The sequence below is a fragment of the Aphelocoma coerulescens genome, chromosome 4, assembly GCF_041296385.1.
Source record: "Aphelocoma coerulescens isolate FSJ_1873_10779 chromosome 4, UR_Acoe_1.0, whole genome shotgun sequence".
NCBI classification, from domain to species: Eukaryota; Metazoa; Chordata; class Aves; order Passeriformes; family Corvidae; genus Aphelocoma; species Aphelocoma coerulescens.
This window is the reverse complement of record NC_091017.1, coordinates 77,274,475-77,294,941: the sequence shown is the minus strand read 5'-3', so window position 1 is coordinate 77,294,941 and position 20,467 is coordinate 77,274,475. Positions and strand designations below refer to the sequence as shown.

Here is a 20,467-nt window from a genome sequence, read left to right as displayed (position 1 = left end):
TTCCCTTGTTTTATTGTGTTGCCAGCACAACACAGAGGAGCAGAAAAAAAAAAATGAAGAGAGCATCAACACGAGGAGGCTTTGTGGACGTCCCTGCAGATGCTCTCCCAGCGATTATCCCGGGCAGCTTCTCCCCTCCTCCTTTTTTAGCTCTTGTCTCGCTTTTACGCAGTGCCCTCCTCTGCACAAAGCCCTCCTCGACTCCAAATCTCTCCCAGCTGCTCGGGGAAGAGTTTGTGATCATTGTCCCCAGCTCTGTCAGCGTCGCGCCCGTGCCAGGCGAGCGCCACGCTCCTCGCCCAGCGCTCTTCAGAGAACAGAGAGCATTTCACAGATATTTTGCAATTTGGCAGCAATTTGGGCATTTTCTTGACTCTGGCGCAAGAATGGATCATTTATAATTATCTGGGATTGGGACGTAAGTGTCCCTTTTTGCGCAGGGAGACGGCAGATTTCCTTATTTATTTATTTTGATCTAGGAAAATAGCTTTTCCTTTGTTTCCCACAGAACAAAGAAACGTGAACACACCATTTAAACAGCGAGGGCTATGATGGGCTGAGCCCATCCCCAGGGTGAAGGCGCTGCCTTTAATGGGGTTTTACGCGCAGCAGAAATAAATTTGGCCGGGAGTCTGCAATCACTGCCTGAATTAATGGAAAAAAGGGGGTTCTTTGGAGCAGGCTGAATAGCCCAGCTGCAGCAATTATCTCGTCACTCATCGGAATGACGACGAAATTAGTTCCAGATATAAAACCGGGCAGCAGAGGCGAGACACCCACTGGGGATTTATTTCCCAGTTAAGGACGCTGGAGGTTGCCTTTCCATCTGTGACACGCACTGGGGATTTATTTCCCAGTTAATGACACTGGAGGATGCCTTTCCATCCATGCTGGTGCCACACGCTCGTGGCTCACCGGGGGTTCACGAGAATCAGGGACCTGGACATCAGTTTGTACAATTTCATTCCTTTTTTCAAGGATTTGCCAAAGTTTTGTCCCAAATCACCTCCCTGTTCCCCAGTTCCTGCCTTTAAAAGTTCCCAGTGTGGCTGAGCCTCATCGTGGTCATAGCTGGGGATGCAGGGAGCAGCATCCTCACACCTACAGTGATTTACACAGCTATTTGTCCATCTCTTGGGAACCCACATCTCTCTCGGGGCTTCTAGGTGGGTGATTCGGTTCTTGGGAAAGCCAAACATGAGACTTTTTGGCTGGACACGCCCCCAGAACCCCCCTGTGTGCTGGGCTGATCCCCCAGTGTGGGCAGCAGGGGAGGGGGGATTCTGCCCCTCTGCCCTGCTCAGGTGAGACCCCACCTGCAGAGCTGCCCCAGCCCTGGGTCCAGCATCAGAGGATGTGGAGCTGCTGGAGCAAATCCAGAGGAGGCCACGGAGATGCCCCAAGGGCTGGAGCCCCTCTGCTCTGGAGCCAGGCTGGGAGAGCTGGGGGTGTTCTCCTGGAGAAAGGAAGGTTCCAGGGAGAGCTCAGAGCCCCTTGCAGGGCCTAAAGGGGCTCCAGGAGAGCTGGAAAGGGACTGGAGACAAGGGCTGGAGGGACAGGACCCAGGGAATGGCTTCCCACTGCCAGAGGACAGGGTTAGATTGATAGTAGGGAGAAATTATTCCCTGTGAGGGTGGTGAGGCCCTGGCACACTGGACCATCCCATCCCATCCCATCCCATCCCATCCCATCCCATCCCATCCCATCCCATCCCATCCCATCCCATCCCATCCCCTTTCACGGGCAGGGACACCTTCCACTATCCCAGGGTGCTCCAAGCCACATCCAGCCTGGCCTTGGACACTTCCAGGGTTGGGGAATCCACAACCTCTCTGTACAACTTGACCATCTGACCCCACAAATCTCCCTTCCATGTTCAGTATGTGCATAGGCAGCTCCAAGCCAAAAATAAGTAATAAAAGCCACATTTTGTTTTGGGGGACTTCAGCTGGTGCAGACACACTGGCAAGTTGCACATCAGATACAGCTGCATTGGATGATGGGCAAAGAGAGACTGGCACATTAATTTTGCGTTTTCATTTAAAATATCTGCAGGAAGGACATTTTTTTTTTACATGAGAAAAATTTTAACAGCCTCAGTTGACACATTGCTCTCTCCCATTGAGGGAAGTTCATAAGACGCTGGGAAGAAAAGCCTGTGATTTATTTAAAGAGGGCTTTTTTCCCCCTCCTCTCCTGGCACTCAGAGGCACGCAGAGCTTTTACTTCAATGAAAGCCGTGATTGCAGTTTGGCTTGTGTGCCCTGCATCCCTCTGTGAGCAGCTACCAGGCACCACTTTGTGCATTGTACTCGCCGGCGGCGAGCGGAGCCGCATAAATAACCCAGCTGCTGCCACCGGGTGTCACACAGGACTTCCAGGAAAGGGCTGACAATGCCCTCTCCCCGAGGAAAGCTGGCAAGTGTGGACCTCAGCGGTGGGAAAACCCCTTGGGAAGAGGCTGCCCAGCTGGCTCAGGGCTGAGTTTCTCAGGGAACAGGAAAACTGGCCGCCTCCATCCCACACTGCCTGTCACAGTCACAGCAAGTGACCTCAGGTGACAGCCCCAAGCCTGTGGCTCTGTGGGATTTTGCTGCCCCTCTGGGACTGCGTGTGATGAGGTGGATTTGGAGTGAAATCCAAAAAGACCATCACCGTGGCAGCCTTCTCCCAGCTGGCAGAGCTCTGGGAATCTCTCTGTGCCTGTGCAGAGAATATTTTAATCTCTGCTGCTGTTATTAGTATTATCACTGCTCATGGTAATCGATAAATTAAGGGCTATGGGATTACCCACTGAGATATGGCCCTGCTGAGTCTAGCACTTTGCAAACACCCGCTGGGAAAGCCACTCCTGCTGGAATCGCTGTGGAGCTGGCTGGGATAGCCCTGGGGGAGATAGAGAGTTGTAAATCACGGTCTTGTAGAGGCTGGTGCTGGTTTAGTGCAAAGGATAAAGAGCCCACAAAGGCTTTTGTGCTGTGGGTTGGAGTGACACAATTCCTGCCCATGCCCAAGGGATGAGAAGTCAGGGATCCTGTCCTTATCAAATCAGGAATTTTTTCTTATGAAGAGCCCAAGATCTTTGAATTTGGCCCATAGTGTGTGCGACAACACAGTGAGGTTGGCAAAGGGGAAATAATCTGAAATGTTCCAGGTAACAAGTGACAGGACAAGAGGAAACAGCCTCAGGTTGCTCCAGGGTGGGTTAGATTGGATATTAGGGAAAATTTCTTCATGGAAAGGGTTGTCCAGCCCTGGCACAGCTGCCCAGGGCAGTGGTGGAATCACCATTCCTGGAGGGATTTAAAAGCCATATGGATGGGGCATTTGAGGACATGATTTAGTGGTGAACACGGTGGTGGGTTAATGGTTGGACTTGGTGATTTTAGAGGTCTTTTCCAACCTCAGTGATTCTGTAGTTCTATGAAATCATCCCCTGCCCAAGAGCTTCCTGCTTGTCCCACAGCACACACCAGTGGCTCTCCCTGCAGTAATTTGGGGGAAAAACTGTTGGGAGTTACTGAAAGGGGCTGGGGTGATGCAAGATCTGAAGTTTCTTGAGTCATGGAGAAGTAGCTCCAGCAAAGCCTGACCCCTCCAACACTCAGCACTCAGTCCCACAGCAGAGAGCAGCCAAAAAGCAGATCTTGGGCTCTCATTTCCTATGATGTGGGGCCAAAACAGAGCTCACAGGAGCCTCTGCACTTGTCTGTGCCCCTGCTATGACTTCGCAGGAAGCTCCTCACAGTGGGGTCTTACTTCTAAATGCTTCCTTTAAGTTCTCTGAAGATTTTTTAGCTCATGAAACACAGCAAAGGCTGCTGGCCAGTGCTGGAATGGAGTTCTCTTGGATCCTGTTGCCAGCTCTCCTTTTTAGTGGCGATTTCCCCAGCATGTTAAGCAACAAGTTGGAGCGTTTCCCTTTCCAGCTGTCCTAGACAGGGAGAGAAGATTTTTTTACTAACCCCAAATTTACGGCTGGTTGTGCCTGTGTGCTTTCCAAGCTGTGTATTCCACAAGAATAATTGGGGAGGGGGAAGCTCTCTGCAGCTTTCCTTCCCAAGGCTTCATTAAATGAGCGGCTCTGTTTTTCTTGCCTGCAGCTGCGAAAACGCCGCGCGCCAAGAGGCGGCGAATTGACCAAATGCAACGTTTTTCCGTGTGCATTCCCTTCCAGATCTCTGTAGCTGCATATTTGATTTGCAGAGGATCCTTTCGTGGGGGCCTCCAGGCTGACCTGCCCGGAGCAAGCCATAAAATGAGCCGTGTTCCTCTAATTTGTCTTGGTAGCAGAGGGATGCGGTGGCTCGCGAGCCCGGAATGCTGCCGCGCAGAGAGGCCGTGCTGAGCACAGCGCAGTCTGCCTCGGGTAGAGCTCCAGGATCCATGCCGAGCATCAAATCCGTGATTAAATAGCTCCAGGGGACACAATGCGTTCGTCCCCATCCATCACTGAACAAAACCTGGGAGCTGAGCCTGGCATGGTGCTCCGGCTGTTGGCTTTGTCCCAGTTTTGTCCCTGCTGGTTCCCACAGCCCTTCCACCAAGCTGTGAGCTCAGCCTTCCTCCCTCCGGAGTGAGGCAGGATGGAAGAGGAGGATGGAGTGCTGCTGGTTGCAATTATCATCACCTTTGTTTTCATGGATGAGTGAAAATGAGTTTAATTTCAGTTTCCGCAGATGGTGAAGGGAATCTCTGTTCGATGCTTGTTGACCACACTCCTGGATTTCCACTGGGCAAGCCAAATCTGAAGGAAAAAAACATCTTTCCAAGTGATCTCATTGTTGTTTCCTTCCCCTGGAGCCAACAAACAGAGTGCACAGTGAAGTGGTCAGCAAGGTACTGCTCCATCGGATATCCGGGAAACGCTGCAGGGAACCTGCTCAGGAGCTGCACTTTGCCATGAACGAGGCTCAAAAAGAGACTGAGAGGCAGTGGTGCCTCTGCAGGGTGGAAATTAGTGATGGAGCCTGAGGACATAAATATTCTTTGCAGAAAAAGGAGGGATTCAGAGGATTTAGGTCCCTGTTCCCACCGCACTGCTGGTGGTTTCCTCATCTAGCAAAGGATGTGGGCAGCACTGGAATGAATGTGGAGGTGGGTGGGAAGCTGTTGGAGATGAATCAGCAACGTGAAAATCCTACTTAAATGAAACGTTGGCAAAAGGAGATGAAAAGTTTAGATGGATTTTCCCTTCCTGACATCCTCATCCTCCTCAGCTCACATTTCTGAGACAGAAACCATTGCAAGCTGAAAACGGGGAGCCCAGGAATGCAAAATTCCTGCTAAAGAGAAATTCTGGCAGATTTCTGGGAAAAGCGGTGGGTGAAAGATGAAGGGAAGTGGTCTTTGAGAGAGAGAAAGAGCTTCTGGGGGTCTGTTTGGAGGAGAAAAACCAGGAGAGGTTTTCATGGCTCGTTCATTACAAGGGCCTGGAGCAGCAGGAATGGCTTCACACTGACAGAGGGGACAGTTAGATGGGATACTGGGAAGAAATTCCTTGCTGTGAGGGTGGTGAGGCCCTGGCACAGGTTGCCCAGAGAAGCTGTGCCTCTGCTCATAGCAGGGAGGTGGAACGAGATCATCTTTAATGTTTCTTCTAAGCCAAACCATTCTGGAATTTTATGATCCACATCTTGATGATGCAGTGAATTTGCAATGAATTTACAGTGAATAGAAGCACCCTGGCCAATTTACTTTCTTAATCATCTCCTGTGGATGCCTTAGGAGGAACCCAGAGCTCTCCAGGACCACCAGCTGAGGAGCTCTGCCAAGATGGAGAGCTTGGAGATGCTCTTCTCCCGCACATCCAGCCTTTGAAGACACTGCAGTGCCTGAAGTCACAGCCTCTCCCCAGCCCCATGCTCAAGGCCAACAGGCAGAGACTTGAGAGCAAGCTGGGGAGCTGCAAAATCAGATGGTGCTGGCTTAAATTAGGTTTTAAGCAGTGTCTCCTCAGGCAGTGTTGAGAGGAGGCTCCTGGAAGGGCGAAGCACAATGAAGAGAGGGATTTGAGCTCCGGAGGAAGAGGGATGGGAGAAGTGGGAAGTTGTTCCTGGAGATAACGAGATGCAGGGGAGGCCACACAGCAAAGGCTGGCAGGCCTGGCTTCCTCTGCTCATCTGAGGCTCAAAAACTGGGAAAAAAGATGAGTGTAGGGCTGGTTGCCTCCAAGAGGTGGTGGCCACACACCTGGAGTGCTGAGGGTGGATAGGTGGTGGCTGTGGGCAAGCAGTGGGAGAGGAGCAGATCCCAGGGATATCTTTGATGTTTGGGGTACCAGGAAGGTTCCCAGGGGAGGTTGCAGTGTCTCCATCCTGGGAGGTTTTCAGGAGCAAACTGAAGACAGCCCAGAGCAACCTGGTCTGACCTCATGGGTGACCCTGCTTTGAGCAGGAGGTTGGAGTAGAGACATCTTGAGGTCCCTTCCAACCTTAATTTCCCAATGATCCTAAGACATATCCAGACTGTCCCCTCTATTGCAGAACCTTTCCAGAGCATCCAGAGTGTTAGGGAAGAGAAGTCAGCACACCACTCCAGACAGCAATTTCCTGATTTTTTGCAGACCAAATCCCACACTGGTACATCTGATATGGCCAAACAAGACGGTCTTCAAGTCCCTTCCAACCCAGGCTATTCCACGATCCTATAGCACTTGGAGATGTCCCAGAACAGGTTGGGATGAAGAAGCCACGACAATAAATTATTCTTGGGGACAGTGGCTAGTTTCCCCATCTGGCAGCAAACATCTCTTTGCTCCATCCACCGTTGGAAAAGCCAAAGCCAACTTCAGCAATGACCACCAGCACCAAATTCCCTCCCTGCATGGAGCCAGCTTGCTAACAGAACATCTAAAAAACCCTTTCCAGCTCCTGGTCACCCTCAGCCCTGTCTCTCCCTTAGCCAAACTCTTCATTTACAAAGAGCAGTGGCTATAACAAAACAAGTCTGGGTGACTTGGGGTCAGCACTGCTATTTTTTGACACGTTTCCTGTACTTTCAGGATCTTGGTGTGTTGTGTCTCCATCACCTCCTGCATCTCCACCCTGTGTTTGATGGGCGTGCAGTGCCAGATTCAGGGTGGTATAAACAAGCAGATCTCAGCTTGTTGAAGTAACTCACCCTTTTATTTTCTTTGACCTGGGGCTACTTTTTTGCAGTAAGAATAAAACAATAATTTCAGGGCAGAGGAAATTTTAATATCTCTCCTCCCAAAATAGCAACAGAGAAGAATGAAGATCTTTTAGCCTGAAGAACTGGGATAAATGGAATAGGAGGCTTTTTATCGCCATCATCATTTATTACTTAATTTTCCCTCCCCAGGTAAAAGTTGGAAACTTTTCTACCAGTTTCATTTTATCCCTTTCTTATGCTGTTCATAAATTTTTCAGTAAGAGCTCTGTAAGGCAGCAAGTTTGTTCTCTGAATGAACATCCATTGCCTGGAGGGTGGAGTCCTCTGAAACATTTATGGGATCCCATAAACGCAACAGGATCCCATAAATCTGAACAAAAAGGAGGAAAAACAATTCTTATGAAGCACAGCAAGGGACTACCTTGTTTGTTTACATGCAAGCACAGCACACTCCATGTTTTCTCTCCAAGAAATTGGAATTGTTTCCTTAAAAGTGCTGCTCCAGTAGGAAAATAGCTCCTTGATGCTACAGAGGGATAAGGAAAAAGCAAATTGAAACCCCTAGAGGATGGATCCTTGGCTCTTAGGATGCTGAAAGTGGGATTTGTGAGCCATAAAGCTTTTCTGTTTGGTTTTATTTGGAGCCCTTGTGCTGTCATTGGTTCCAGTTCCCACTGGAGCCAGGGCTGGAGCTGCCACCTCCAGGTTTATTTCTGGGGTTGCCTCTGTCCAGTCGCATGCCAGGGATGGAGACAGGTCTTCCTGGGGTTCCACCATCCTGGAAAGTCCTGCAGGATGGCTCATGGATGGTTCCTTGGCGTGCACCAGGACATCAAAGCCATCCCACAGCCAAGAGGCCCAGCAGCCAGTGTTTTCCATGGGGAAGAGTGGTGCAGGTGCCACTAGCATGGCATGTATCCATCAAATTTTAAATCAAATCCAGCCTCCAGCCTCATTGAGCAGCCATCAGCCCAGGGTGGAGAAGTTTAGGCATTTCTCATGGATAGGGGAATGAAGGACCTCACCAAGTGCACATCTCAGGGTGGACAGCTAATTTTGGCCTCTCTGGGTACAACATTGTTTTCTCCAGCAGGGATTTGCTAAAAATAATCAGGTATCCAGGGAAGAGGGTACAAAGGCAGCTGTTTCCATGGGCAGATGCCAACATGGAGGTATCCAAGCTGAAAACACAACGAGGAACAGCCCTACCAGGTCACATGAGCAGACTTAACCCAGATCTGCTGTTTGCTTTTGGACAAGATCGAGGTCAGGAGGACCCAACAAGGAGCAACATCAGCAGCTTTCCCCCTCTTTCCAAACCACTCTGCTCTCCTCTTTCTCTCTTTGGGAATTGTTGTGGATTTCATTCAGCTTTTGCAGCCCTCAAAACGGGCAACAATAGGGGGAAGGTGAAGCTCAGGAAATTGGAGAGCAGGAACAATAGTTGACGTCGTGTTCTTTCCCCTTCCACATCACTCCTTCTCCAGGAAGCCTGACCTCTCTGTTGGGTGTTTTCTAGGTTGTTGACCTGCTTTTGCATCCCAAGGGAAATAAAATGCTGCAGCTCACAGCCCGGTGCGATGCACCAGTGTGAAATGTCTCCTCTTGTTGGCTGAAAGAGTCTTGGGGGCAAAATGTCCCTAAATCCCATCCTGGGAAGATCCCTTTTCCCTCTCCTCTCCCACCATAGCCTTGCTGTGTTCCTGGGGCTTTGGAATCCCTGAGCAGGCACACGGAGATGAAGAGGAGGTGGAAGAGAGGAGATGGAAGGAGCCAACGCAGCACCCAGATGTTAAGGATGGTTCTTGTTGCAGGGAAAGGATGCGCTGTCTCCTTCCTTACATGAGTGTCGGATGCAGAGGGCCCTTGGGAAAGCCTTTTGGAAGCTGGTGGTCCATGGACTGGGATGGGGACAACCAGCAGGAGCTCTGCAGGAACGTGTCCCACTGAGCAAATGACAAGAGAAGCTGGAGGGATGCGTTTTAGGAGCCTTCTAGAGGGAAGCCATAAGGGTTTTTAGCAATGGTATCCACTTTTCCTTCCAGACCTTCAGCTCCCATTGCTGATGCTGCCTTGGCAAGCTCAAAGTGTGTCCAGGGGCTCAAAAAATAGGGAGAGCTTGGAATTGGGATGGTGGTGCCAACTCCTTGTCAGCACAACCCGTGCCGTGAGGACGTGTCTGTACATGGAACCGTCAGAACTTTATCAAGGCCAGCTAAAATGCTTCCCAGTGGCTGCAGGGTAGCTGGGTTACAGCCCAGCATATTTATTTACCTTGTCTTTGCTCTGTGGCAGTGAGCAAAGTCCAATGTGGTTTTTGGGAAAAAAAGTTGTCTCACCTGCACCAGGTTAAAAGCGAGGTGGGAGTGAGAGCCCCTGAGTGCTCTTGTGTGCATTGGGGTCCTGTGGGAAGGGAAAAGGAGTTTGCTGCAAGCAGCCCCGTGTCTCCATCACACCCAAAAGCTGCAGATTTACAGCTTTACGCTGCTCTTGGCAAATACTGGTGTAATTAAAATAAGATGCAGACAAGGGGTCTTATCCCACTCTCCACCAGGGATGAGGAGCTGGGGTGATTAACGGGGATGGACACAATGCAGGGAGCTCGTCACAGATTAGCACTGGGCGGGGGGATTAACATTCTGGGGGGGAATGAGAGCCTCCACAGCAAATTCAGTTTTCCTTACTGCTTACTCAACCTCTTGTCATGCCATGGGGCAGCTTTTCCTTCCCCCGGGGTTTGGTGGTGAGGCAGGAGGATGCAGGAGGAGCAGGATGCATTCTCCTCAGCTGAGGGATGTGTGATTAACGGGTTTCCAGCCATGTGCCACTCACAGTTCATTAAATCCTGGCTCCAGATCCTGCCCTGCGTTGTGATGACCTCAGCCCTTTAATTATAGATCCTTGGAGGTTTTCTGTGCGGGACTCAAAATCTCTGCTCCTGCTTCCTGGACGCTGGGGGTGCTGGCTCAGTTTTTTGGCAATGGTGCAACATCAGTGAAATGGGAAAAGACGGGGAAGACTGGGGAAGGGGTGTCAGAGGCCAAGCCCCGTGGCAAGCCTGGAATCTCCGGGCTGGGCAGGTACAGGGCAGGATGGAGCAGGCAAAACACCCTGAATTTCCGGTGTAAAGAGAATAACAGGTGTCCGTAAGGATGGTTGTGCTGGTACCAGGACACAGCCAGCACAGAGGGGTGCTGGCTGGAGAGTTATTTTTGGGGGACAACAAGAAAAGGACCATGTGGGGTGCTGGTGATACCCCAGAGGGTGCCCAGATGGGGCTGTGGTGGTTTTGGGGTAGGGAATGAGAACCGGGTAGGGGTCATGTGGGGGTGCAGTGCTGGGGGGACATGGGAAGCCAGGGCACGTCCGTGTGCTGTTCGGTGTTTGGGGGGACAATACTTTGGGCAGGCCAGGGTACATCACTCCGCAGAGCTCCAGGACACATCCTCCCTTGGCGTTCTGGGAGGGATCCCGGACACACCGTCCCTCGGCGCCCTGAGGGAAGTCGGGGGTCTCCGTGTCCCGCCCGCTCCTCGGGGCTCTGTGTCACCCCTTCTCGGGGGAATCCGTGTCACCCCTCCCCGAGGGTTTCAGGCGGTTCCAGGGGACTCCGTGTCACCCCTCCCCGAGGGTTTCAGGCGGTTCCAGGGGACTCGTTGTCACCCCTCCCCGAGGGTTTCAGGGGGTTCCAGGGGACTCCGTGTCACCCCTCCCCGAGGGTTTCAGGGGGTTCCAGGGGACTCCGTGTCACCCCTCCCCGAGGGTTTCAGGGGGTTCCAGGGGACTCCGTGTCACCCCTCCCCGAGGGTTTCAGGGGGTTCCAGGGGACTCCGTGTCACCCCTGCCCCGGGGTCCCTGAGGGTCCCTTGTTCCCCCTCCCCGGGGGCTCCTTGGGATCGGACGAGCCCACACCCCGTCGTGGGTGGGGGGGGGGGGGGGAACGACAGCAGCGGTAGGGGCTGGACACGCCCATGAGTGAGCGGGGGGGGCGTGAGGGGTGTGTGAGCAGGGGGCTGGAGTTGGACGAGCCCATTCCTGCCGGAGGGGTGACTATCCGCATCCCCGCTATGTTTACTCCCAGCTGCCGGCAGCTGTCCAAGAATTCCCGACCGCACTTCCTGCGAGACGACAACAAAAATTCGGCATGAATCCTGCGTGGGCAGAAAGGGAGGGAGCGGGGGGAGCGGTGCGGGCGTGCCACGTCGCTTCCCCCCGGGCCGAGTGGCGCGCGCGGCGCGGGGCGGGGCGGGGCGCAGGGCCGCAGTGGCGGAGCCGCCCCGTCCCTCCGGCGCATCGCGGTCGCCATGGCGCTGTGCGGCCGCTCCGCGCTCCTCCCGCCGCCCCCGCGGCACCGGCCCCGGCCCCGAGCCCCGGGGCCCTTCGTCAGGTACCGGAGGGGACAGCGGGGAAGGCGAGGAGGGGGGTGACAGCGAGCGGCAGGGCTGCGCTGAGGGGAGCTGTGGGGTGGAGAGGGGGTATGGGGCGTGGGGGTATGTTGGGGGGCGCGCTGAAGGGGGGAGGGATATGGAGGGTTTCGATGAAGTGAGGAGGGGTTTGTGTCCGAGAAGCTGAGGTTTTCACAGCTGTGGCTCTGATTGTGAAGGAAATAGGGTTAAACGCCTGTTTGGGGGCGTTGGGGTGGAAGGGATGGGGGCGCAGGGCTTTGGAGGCGCTGAGGTGCGCTGGGATAGAGGGGTTGGGGAGGAGTTGTAAGCGGTAGGATGCGATGTTAAGGGGTTTGGTGAGGGAGAAAGTGGGGTGTCCACAGAGCTGACGGTGCTGACTGGGAATAAAATAGGGATTAACACCTAATTGAAGGTGTTGGGGTGGGAAGGATGGGGGTGCACGGCTTTGGGGGTGGGACAGAAACGATGAGGCATTATGGAGAGGATTTCTGGCGTGCCGGGGCACAGAGTTGTGGGGGGTGTTGCGGTCGGATTTGGGGTCATTTAAGGGGGTTTTGGGGGGCTGGAGCAGCATGTGAGGGGCTGGGAACGGGAGGGAAAGGATTGATGGGGACAGGTAGATTTGGCAGGTGGCTGCCAGGAGGGAGGTGTTGGTGGCCCTGACAGGACGGCAGACAGGGGCCTGATGTGACCTTGTGGATGTGTAGGGATTGGCAAAGCCGGAATCCTGCCGAAGGAGGATGTGTGGGAGGCTGCGATGGATGAGGAGCAGGAGGACACCAAGGGGGGCTTGGAGCAGGGCTGGTGTGCAGAGAATGGGCTTGGGGTCGTGTTTCTGTGCGGATAAGCCTGGGACTGATTTGGGAAGGGATAGGCACGGGCTGCCTTGGCAATAGGGAATAAAAAGGCTTGTGAAAGGTAGGAAAGGTGAATTAGGGTAGAGATGGCCGAGGTTTGGGAGGGGCTGAGGGATTATGAAGAGAAAGAAGACGCTGTATTTATGTGGGCACCTACTGGGGGGGCATGGATACAAAGGTAATGACATGTCCTGAGCTTCAGAAGTATGTGGGATAGGGCTTGACAGGAGCTGGGTCATGGGGACATCTGAGATGGTGGCATTGGCTCAGGTGTCAGCTCAGGTAGCCGTAGGTTGCCAGAGCTGTGTTTCCTTTTGGAGACTTACGGTGCACCCATATGTATGAAGCTGCAGCCCATTATCTGAAGGGTTTGAATAGAGGAAACAGCCTCAAGTTGTGCCAGGAGAGGTTTAGGTTGAATATTAGGTAACGTTTCTCTGCAGGAAGGATTGCCCAGCACTGGAACAGGCTGCCCAGGGCAGTGGTGGAGTCGCCAGGTATTTAAAAGGCATTTAAAAGACATTTTTGTGGTGCTTAGGGACGAGAGGTTTAGTGGTGGCCTTGGCAGTGCTGGGGTAATGGTTCGACTCGATGGTCTTAGAGAGCTTTTCCAACTGAAATGATTCCATGATTCTGTTTTATGGTACCACAAAGGACAACCCAGGAACTGAAGTGCTTGATGCTTTCAATAGTTACAGCACAATACATGGAAGTATTCACCAGTGGGAAGCCAGATAATAAGGGAATGGGAATGCTGCACGTGAATCGCAGACAAACACTTGGCCAAGCTACCTGGGTCTGTGTTTGCTGTAGATTTTCAAATAAAAAACAAACAAACGCCAAAACCAAATAGCTTTTTATGTTTAGTACAAGGAGAGAACAAAGGCATTTTCACTTTTTGGATAATTTGCCAGTGAAATGAGGAATTCTGCAGAGAGAAAGAGAGAAATGGAGGTTGTTCTGCTTGCCTGAAACACGTGAATATGGCTGTTCTGTGCTGGTTATGTTCCTTCTCTGCCTGCAGTTAGAAATTGAATTGATAATAAGACAGAATGAAAAGTGACCTTTTCAAATAATTTTTTCACTGAATAAATTTATCTTAATTGCTTAGAAAGAGCTTGTTACTTCTTTAGAGCTGTAAAGTATCTAAAAATTCATGATGGGTAACGAAATGCCAAGATGGTAAAAAAAAAAAAATGCTGAAAGAGAAAATGGTTTCCACTCCAGCCTTCCTCTTCCTGAGTGATTTTTGTAATCTGAGACCCTATTTTAGAGTTGTCATGAGAACATTAAGAGTCTCTGAACATCTGCAAGCTTTTGAGCTCCACTGGGAGATGCAGCCAGCAACTGTAATTTGGTGCATTTGTAGGAGCCATGTCATCTGTTAATTTTTTTTTCCTCCTCAACATTCAGTCTTGTGCAGTTCTTTTTTATTTTTTATTGTCAGGCCAGATGGAGGCCAGTGTTTGCAATAAATTTCCCAGGCAGTCAGCAGATAGCAGGCAGTTAATAAAAATAACTTAAAACAAAACAATCCATTACCCTCCCCCCCCCGCCCTCAAGTTCCCAAACAGGAATGGAAAAATTCTTCAGACTATATAAAGACTAGAGAAAGGGCCAGAGATAATTCTTGGAGTTCTTCCACATACTTCAGAGTTTTTGTCTGCCATGTGGCACCTTGAGCGCCGGCGACCCTCGACATTGTAACAAGTAAAGAATGGGTTTGGAAACAGAAAGAAAAAAATCCCTTAAGTAAGAGAGGAGTGCTGCCCAAAAAAGGGGAAGTCTTTTTGGGAGGTGATGTCATCTTTCATGTGCCTGTGTTTAGTGCTGAATGAGTGTTTTCCTTGTGAATACAGGCACTTCTGAACAAAATTTCTGTTAAGTGCTTGTTTTAAATATCTCCATCAGAAGATCAGTGCAGATTTGTTCTATTTCAGAGCGCTCTGCACCCGCCCAATCTGAATTACCTTTATGTAAAACAGAGTAAGCAAATCCTCATGATTCATTATCCATGTTGGTAACATAATACAGATGAGTTCTCACCATGTGTCCGTGTGGGGAAATGCAAAATGAGTCCTTGGGTTAATTTTTCTGTTGTCTCTTCCTCTGTGCTTAACATTCTCCTGCTCTAAACTGTTCTGTTGTTAATCACATCGTGGTTAAATATGTGGCTTTTTTTCCATGGGTGGGGTATTTGGGAGCACGGGACCAAAGAGTTGTTGTGGTTTCCCAACCAGTTTTTGTAGGGGACTTGTCTGTGATGAAAGATTGTCTGTGCCCATGTGTTCCTTATGTAATTACGCCGAGGTTCAGCATTTTGTAAGAGCACAGTTTCACTGGATTTTTTTTTTTTTTTAAGGAATGCGCTGTATTTTAGCAATGCAAAGAGAGAGTTGATTTAACTTTCTGAAGTACAGGAGGAAAAAAAGAGAACCAACCCCCATTCCTTGAATATGGATGGTTTTCTGCCACGTTAGGGAAATAAGGGTCCTCTACAGTGAAAATTGAGGGATGTGGAACCATATGATTGATGGAGAGGTAGAAGGGAAATTTGCCAAGGTAAGGAGCAGAGCTACGGCATTGACTCAGCTGCTGGTGGACCTTCAGGTGGAGTTCTCCCTTTGTGATCATCCAGCTTGAACTGAGGGCAGAGCATCTGATTTGGAGCTTTGTGGCCACGTGGCTGCAGAGGTTGTGGCCCAGGAATGGGCCCTGAAGGTGAATTTAGTCTTGAGGCACCTTAGCTTAACTTCTGATTTCTGCTCCGGTGCCAGGCAGTGCCCTGTGTCTTTTAATCAGTGTGAGCTATGGCAGAATAATCACCCTCGAGCAGAATAATCACCCTCAAGCTGCTGTTCTTTGCTGTTTCTTCAATTATTGTCATTTTCTCAGCTGATAATGTTTTTCGACGGGGAATAGTTGGTGCTCTTCATAACCTGCTGCAGCTTAAGAAAGTGTAAATACACTCATGGTTTTTGTAGATCAGCCTGGTAAGGAGGGAGAACATCAAAGCTGAGGGTCTGACTGGTGTGTAAGTGATGGGCAACCCATCATTTGATAAAGATTTTCAACAAGTTTGTGATGTGCAAATGGCATCAAGCAGTTCCAGATGTCTAGTAAGGAGAGATTCAGGCTTGTTCCTGTGTGCTTTGAGGTCTCTGGATTACGGAATTGAATATTCCTGTTCACTTAAGGCTAAGAAGTAAGGAGTTTGGTCCTGAAAATGCACCCAGAGTCTTAGTGTATTTATCTATGTCCAGTTTTAATATTTACTTCTCACTGTTCCTAAAAAATGACTCTATCTCCTATATAGATCCCTATGCTTATTGCAGATTAATTTGGAAAATAGCTGGAAAATTGTCATACATGTTAAGGTGGGTGAATGTTGTCTTTTGTGAGTGCCAAGCATGGAAAGAGTTATTTTGAAATCCATGAAATTCTGAGAGTCTTTAGCTTGGCCTGACTTCTGGTGTCTGTTTTCACAGCTACAGTGAGGTGGGGATAATGTCAGACTGTGGGAAATCCAGGGAAATCCTCGACTCTAAATACAAGCAGACAATGTTTCTGATAGAAATCGTGAGGTCAACAAAAAACCCCAGAAAACTAAACTTGATTTTTCGGGGAGTAAAGTGGAAACAGATGGTAATAACAGCAAGTTAATAACCCGTGAGATTTGGGGGGAAAAAAACCCCGTGACTGATCATTCTATTTTGTTTATTTATTTATGGTAAATCGGGCAGTTAATGTTGAAACCATTGTCTTAGGTAGACAGCGCGAATCTATTCAAGTTATTCCCTGCTCATGCGAGGATTCGCCCCAGCTTGCCAGGGATATCTCCGATTTTCCCCCTCGTTCTCTGCCATCCATCAAACCTCGGCCACGTGCGGTTTTTTAGAGCTGCCAAGCCTTTGTGGGGGAGGAGCGAAACATCTGCCAATATAAGGCGAAACACACTGAGCACAGCGAAATCCCGAGCCTTTGTGGGCTGAATTGGGTGTTAAGCACAGCTGCAGCCCTGCCCGGCGTATGGTGAGCCCGGCTGTGGGAATCCACCGGGAATCGAGCAGGGATCAATGCTAATATTGGTGCTGCCTCGGTGCCGCTAGATGACCACGGCAAGAAAAGGCAGTTTGCACGCAGGCTAAATCCAGCCAGCAACCAGGGATGCGGGGGAAAAAGCGCCACATTGTGGGAAAACAAACGCAATCAAATGGAAATTCAAGCACCGCGTGGCTTTCTTGAGGAGATGTATTTGTTCTTTGTGATTGAGAAAAGCACAGTTGTTAATATTCTCTTTATTTGCCAACAGACGTGCCTTGCAGCGCCGTGTCTGTTACCAAGCTGTGACAGGCTGGCTGTTGTAAAGCGAGGTGCTTTGCATAATTAGTGTGAAGACGTGAACAGATGAGCACTAATTCTTAGAAGTTAATGATTGTCAATTATCTTCCCCTTTTTTTCTGGATCTAGTCCAAGATTATGGGAATATCAAGTACCTCGAGGTACAGTTCCTTAATTGGCCCAAGTAGACTTTATTGCCAGATGTCACCCCAAAACGTGGCTTTGCCTTTTGACCTGCCTTCATCAGCAGTCAGGTCAGCTTGCTGTGGTTTGAAAGCGTTGTTTTCTTTTTAATTCCTGGGCTGGAGGTTGTTTGGATCCATAAGCTGATCCGACCTGACACATGGCTTCAAGATCGTTAGTGCAGACACAAAGGCAGCGAGGAGGGCAAGACTGTCCCTTGCAGCACCGGGAGATTTTATCCTGGCTTAAACTGACACAGAAACCCCATCTTCTGCTCAAAAGTGCTGCAAAAATTCCCTCTTCACCTGTTTCAACTTCTTACCCACTTCAGAAGTTGTCTCATAGGATATGAGCGGGTAAGGAGCTTCCAGCTCTTGCCCAAATCTCATGGAAATCCAGCATTTTGGAGCTTCCTTGGGACTGTGTTTCCAGACATACCTAATGGTGATTTTTCAGCAGCAGGTTACTGTAGGTTTAGCTGTGGTTATGTAGATGGTGGATCCAGATCTTCCAGGGAAGCATCCCAAGGCCCACAGGTTTCAGTGGAAGTTGTTTCCGTTTGAATTTGTGCTGCTGGGGTAAAATGAAAAGGAGTAAAGAAGTCAGTGCTTGTTTTGGAGACGGGAAAAGTCACGGATTTTTGTTCCCAGGACAGTCTCTTTGTTTTTGTCAGATGACTGTTTAATGTGAAATCCAAGAAAATGCCTTTATTTTCCCCCGTCTGACTTTATACACAGTTTAGCCTGTATTGTTTAGAACCATGTTGTAAGAATTCTAATTATTCTCTTCCCTGTTTCTGAATGGCATCTTTCTTCAGGCACACAAGTCTTCTGTGTTTAGTGTCAGCCTTTGAATGTAATGATTTATCCACACTTGAAATGACATTGAAAATTTTTCTGTGAAGGAGCTTTTTCAAAGAATTCTCTCATAGAAACCGCTTCTTAAATGAGGCAAGGAAAAATATTCTGCTAACGGTCTCTTTAATATTAAGAATGAAATAAATATCTTTATTGGTCATGCATGTTGCTGTGAAATAATGAACATATAATTTGCTCTGTGCTTTCACGTTTTATGTCAGGACACATAGCACTGACATCCAGATTTACTTGCCAGAAATGTCTTAGCAGCTTCATCTGAGAACTTTAAATATTTTTAAGGGCTGTACCGAAGTTATAATTTATTTGAAAAATAACGGAAGTAATTCTAGGAGAGTAAAACTCCTAACCTGAAAACTTCAGGAAGGAAAAAGTACCCAACTTGCAAGAACTCTCCTCCCCCAATTCTTCTTCCTCTTTTCTACCCACCACTTGAACTGATGAGAAAGTATTTTCCCAGAACTCAAGAAGCTTAAATCCCATTTATTTTGCTTTTCTCTGCTCTGGTCTTCTTGCACAGACTCATAACACTACTTCTTTTAAATAATAAATGTGTGTTAGTGGGTCACTCTTGTGTGGAAGCCTTTGAAATTAAAATTTAATGATCTTAGGAACAGCTTACCTTGTTTCATATGGTAATGTTTTTTAATAAATGGAAAAATCTTTCCCCTTGAGTTTCCATACTTGTTCTTTGTGAAATTGAGTTTTAACTATTCCATTCTTCTATAAGTGATCAGTATAGGGGGAAAATGATAGCAAAATCAAGCTATGTATTCCTGCTGTGTTTATAATGGACAAGAAGTTTTAAAAATGTTGCACAGTCCTGAAAGACCTGGTTTGGCTGGAGAATTACTTAAATTTGCCTTCAGAGTTGACCATGAGTAACAGAGGGATTATTGCATCTTGTTTCTGAGGAGCTGAAGGGAAATCTCCCTCTTGTGCCCTCAGCATTTTTTCTGTTGACTCTTTCTTTCCTCACTCTGAGCAGAAACAGGAAGATGCATCCTCTGATAAGGCAAACGTTTGATTAAAAAGTCACTCTGGGAGCTGCTTGCTGAAGTCCTTGGACGTGCTTTTCCTCCATTTTGTCCTTCAGATCCTCTCAGGAATCCTGGAAACGATTCCTTTGCAGGCAGGTCAAGAGCATTTTGAGGAGGATTTCATTTATGGGCAGCTTTGTACAAAAAGTTGCTTCCACGTTCTTGTTTTTTTCACAGAGGCTCCAGCGATCCTGCAGCTGCTCCTCAAATAACTGTGGGCTTGTGCAACTTGTGTTGCTGTTTCCATACCAACAAATGAAACAAGTCCAATTTGTTTGTGCCCACAGTGAAAAGTCTGGGGATTTTTTTCCTGCTCTCTATCTCATGATATGGGAAGTATGAAAATATGAGCACTGCACAGCTTGTAATGAATCATCTCTCACCCGGCTGATCTGGGCTCCTGTTTAATTGATGGGATGAAAATCTTCCAGAATAAGATACAAAATCTTAATTTTGTCTAGCTCTGAGATTCAGTTTTAGGTGAGGTTTGAAGGAATGAATAATTAGTAGTTGCTAAAGTGTGCAGCATAAAGGTCAGTGTGGTTTTCATGAATTTCCTGGCATCACCCATGTAGGCAAACATCTGATAGTACCTGATGAAGTGTCTTTGCTGTCACCAGTGGCTTTAATTTCCCTTTCCATATCTAAGACTGGATCAAAATATCCATCCATCCATCCATCCATCCATCCATCCATCCATCCATCCATCCATCCATCCATCCATCCATCCATCCATCCATCCATCCATCATCCAGCAGAGTATATAATATAAATGGGAAAGTTTCAGGTCAAAAGAATAATTGAGGGATTCAGAACTGAAACATGTGTCTTAAAAATGGGAAAAATTAATTCTGGAGTGGTTTGCTCTGACTTTGTGCTTCCCATGAAAATATCTCTAAATGAAGTGTTGTCTGTCCTTTATCACTGATGTTTGAATTTCACTTAGGTTAGCCATAATGGAAACCTTTCATGTTCATTCTTTCAGAGAAAGTAGAGCACAATAATTGTAGTATTGCTGAAAAGACCTATTTGCTTTTTTTACTTGGTTAAAGTAGTGCTGAAAATAGAAATATTTGACCTTACTTATTGTTTGTTTGAACTGATCATAAATTTAGCTCTGTTTGAGTGTTTCTGTGAGAGACATTTGTTTCCTGGAGCTGAACAGCTCATAGTTCTATAAACAAGTCTATAAACAAGAAATCCCATTCAGTAATATCAACAGTGAAATTTCTTGTCTTTAATCTGTATTTAAACAAACTCACAGAATGTTGCCTGGAAGCATAAATTGTGTTGCTCTCTGTATGGCTGTTGTAGCTGAAAGATGCATATTGGGCAACTGAATTAAAATTTATATAATAAACTATTCACTTTGATTATAAAAAATCTGGTTGTTGCAGATGGAATTTTTGCCTGGTTTAAAGACAAATATTGGACAGCTGAATTAAAATTTATATAATAAACCATTCATTTTGTGTGTAAAAAATCTCAGCAAGACTTGGCATTGTTTCATTTCTCTTTAATGTTTGAATTGATGATCTTGGAGGTCTTTTCCAACCTTAATGATTCTCCTGATGATGCTGGAGGTGCTGAAACTCCTCTTTCCCAAACTCCTGTTGGGATGTAGGTGCTCC

The 20,467-nt window shown here is 48.4% G+C and overlaps 1 protein-coding gene across 1 annotated transcript in view; it reads left to right on the top strand.

The window, feature by feature from the left end:
* Window positions 1-11,432: 11,432 nt before the first annotated feature.
* DNAAF9 (dynein axonemal assembly factor 9) overlaps window positions 11,433-20,467 on the top strand; it is a 66,852-nt gene continuing 57,817 nt past the window's right edge. The window contains exon 1 of the mRNA XM_069014788.1: window positions 11,433-11,521. Coding sequence (XP_068870889.1) covers window positions 11,439-11,521 — 83 coding nt within the window. The 5' untranslated portion in view covers window positions 11,433-11,438. The remainder of the gene's footprint in view (window positions 11,522-20,467) is intronic.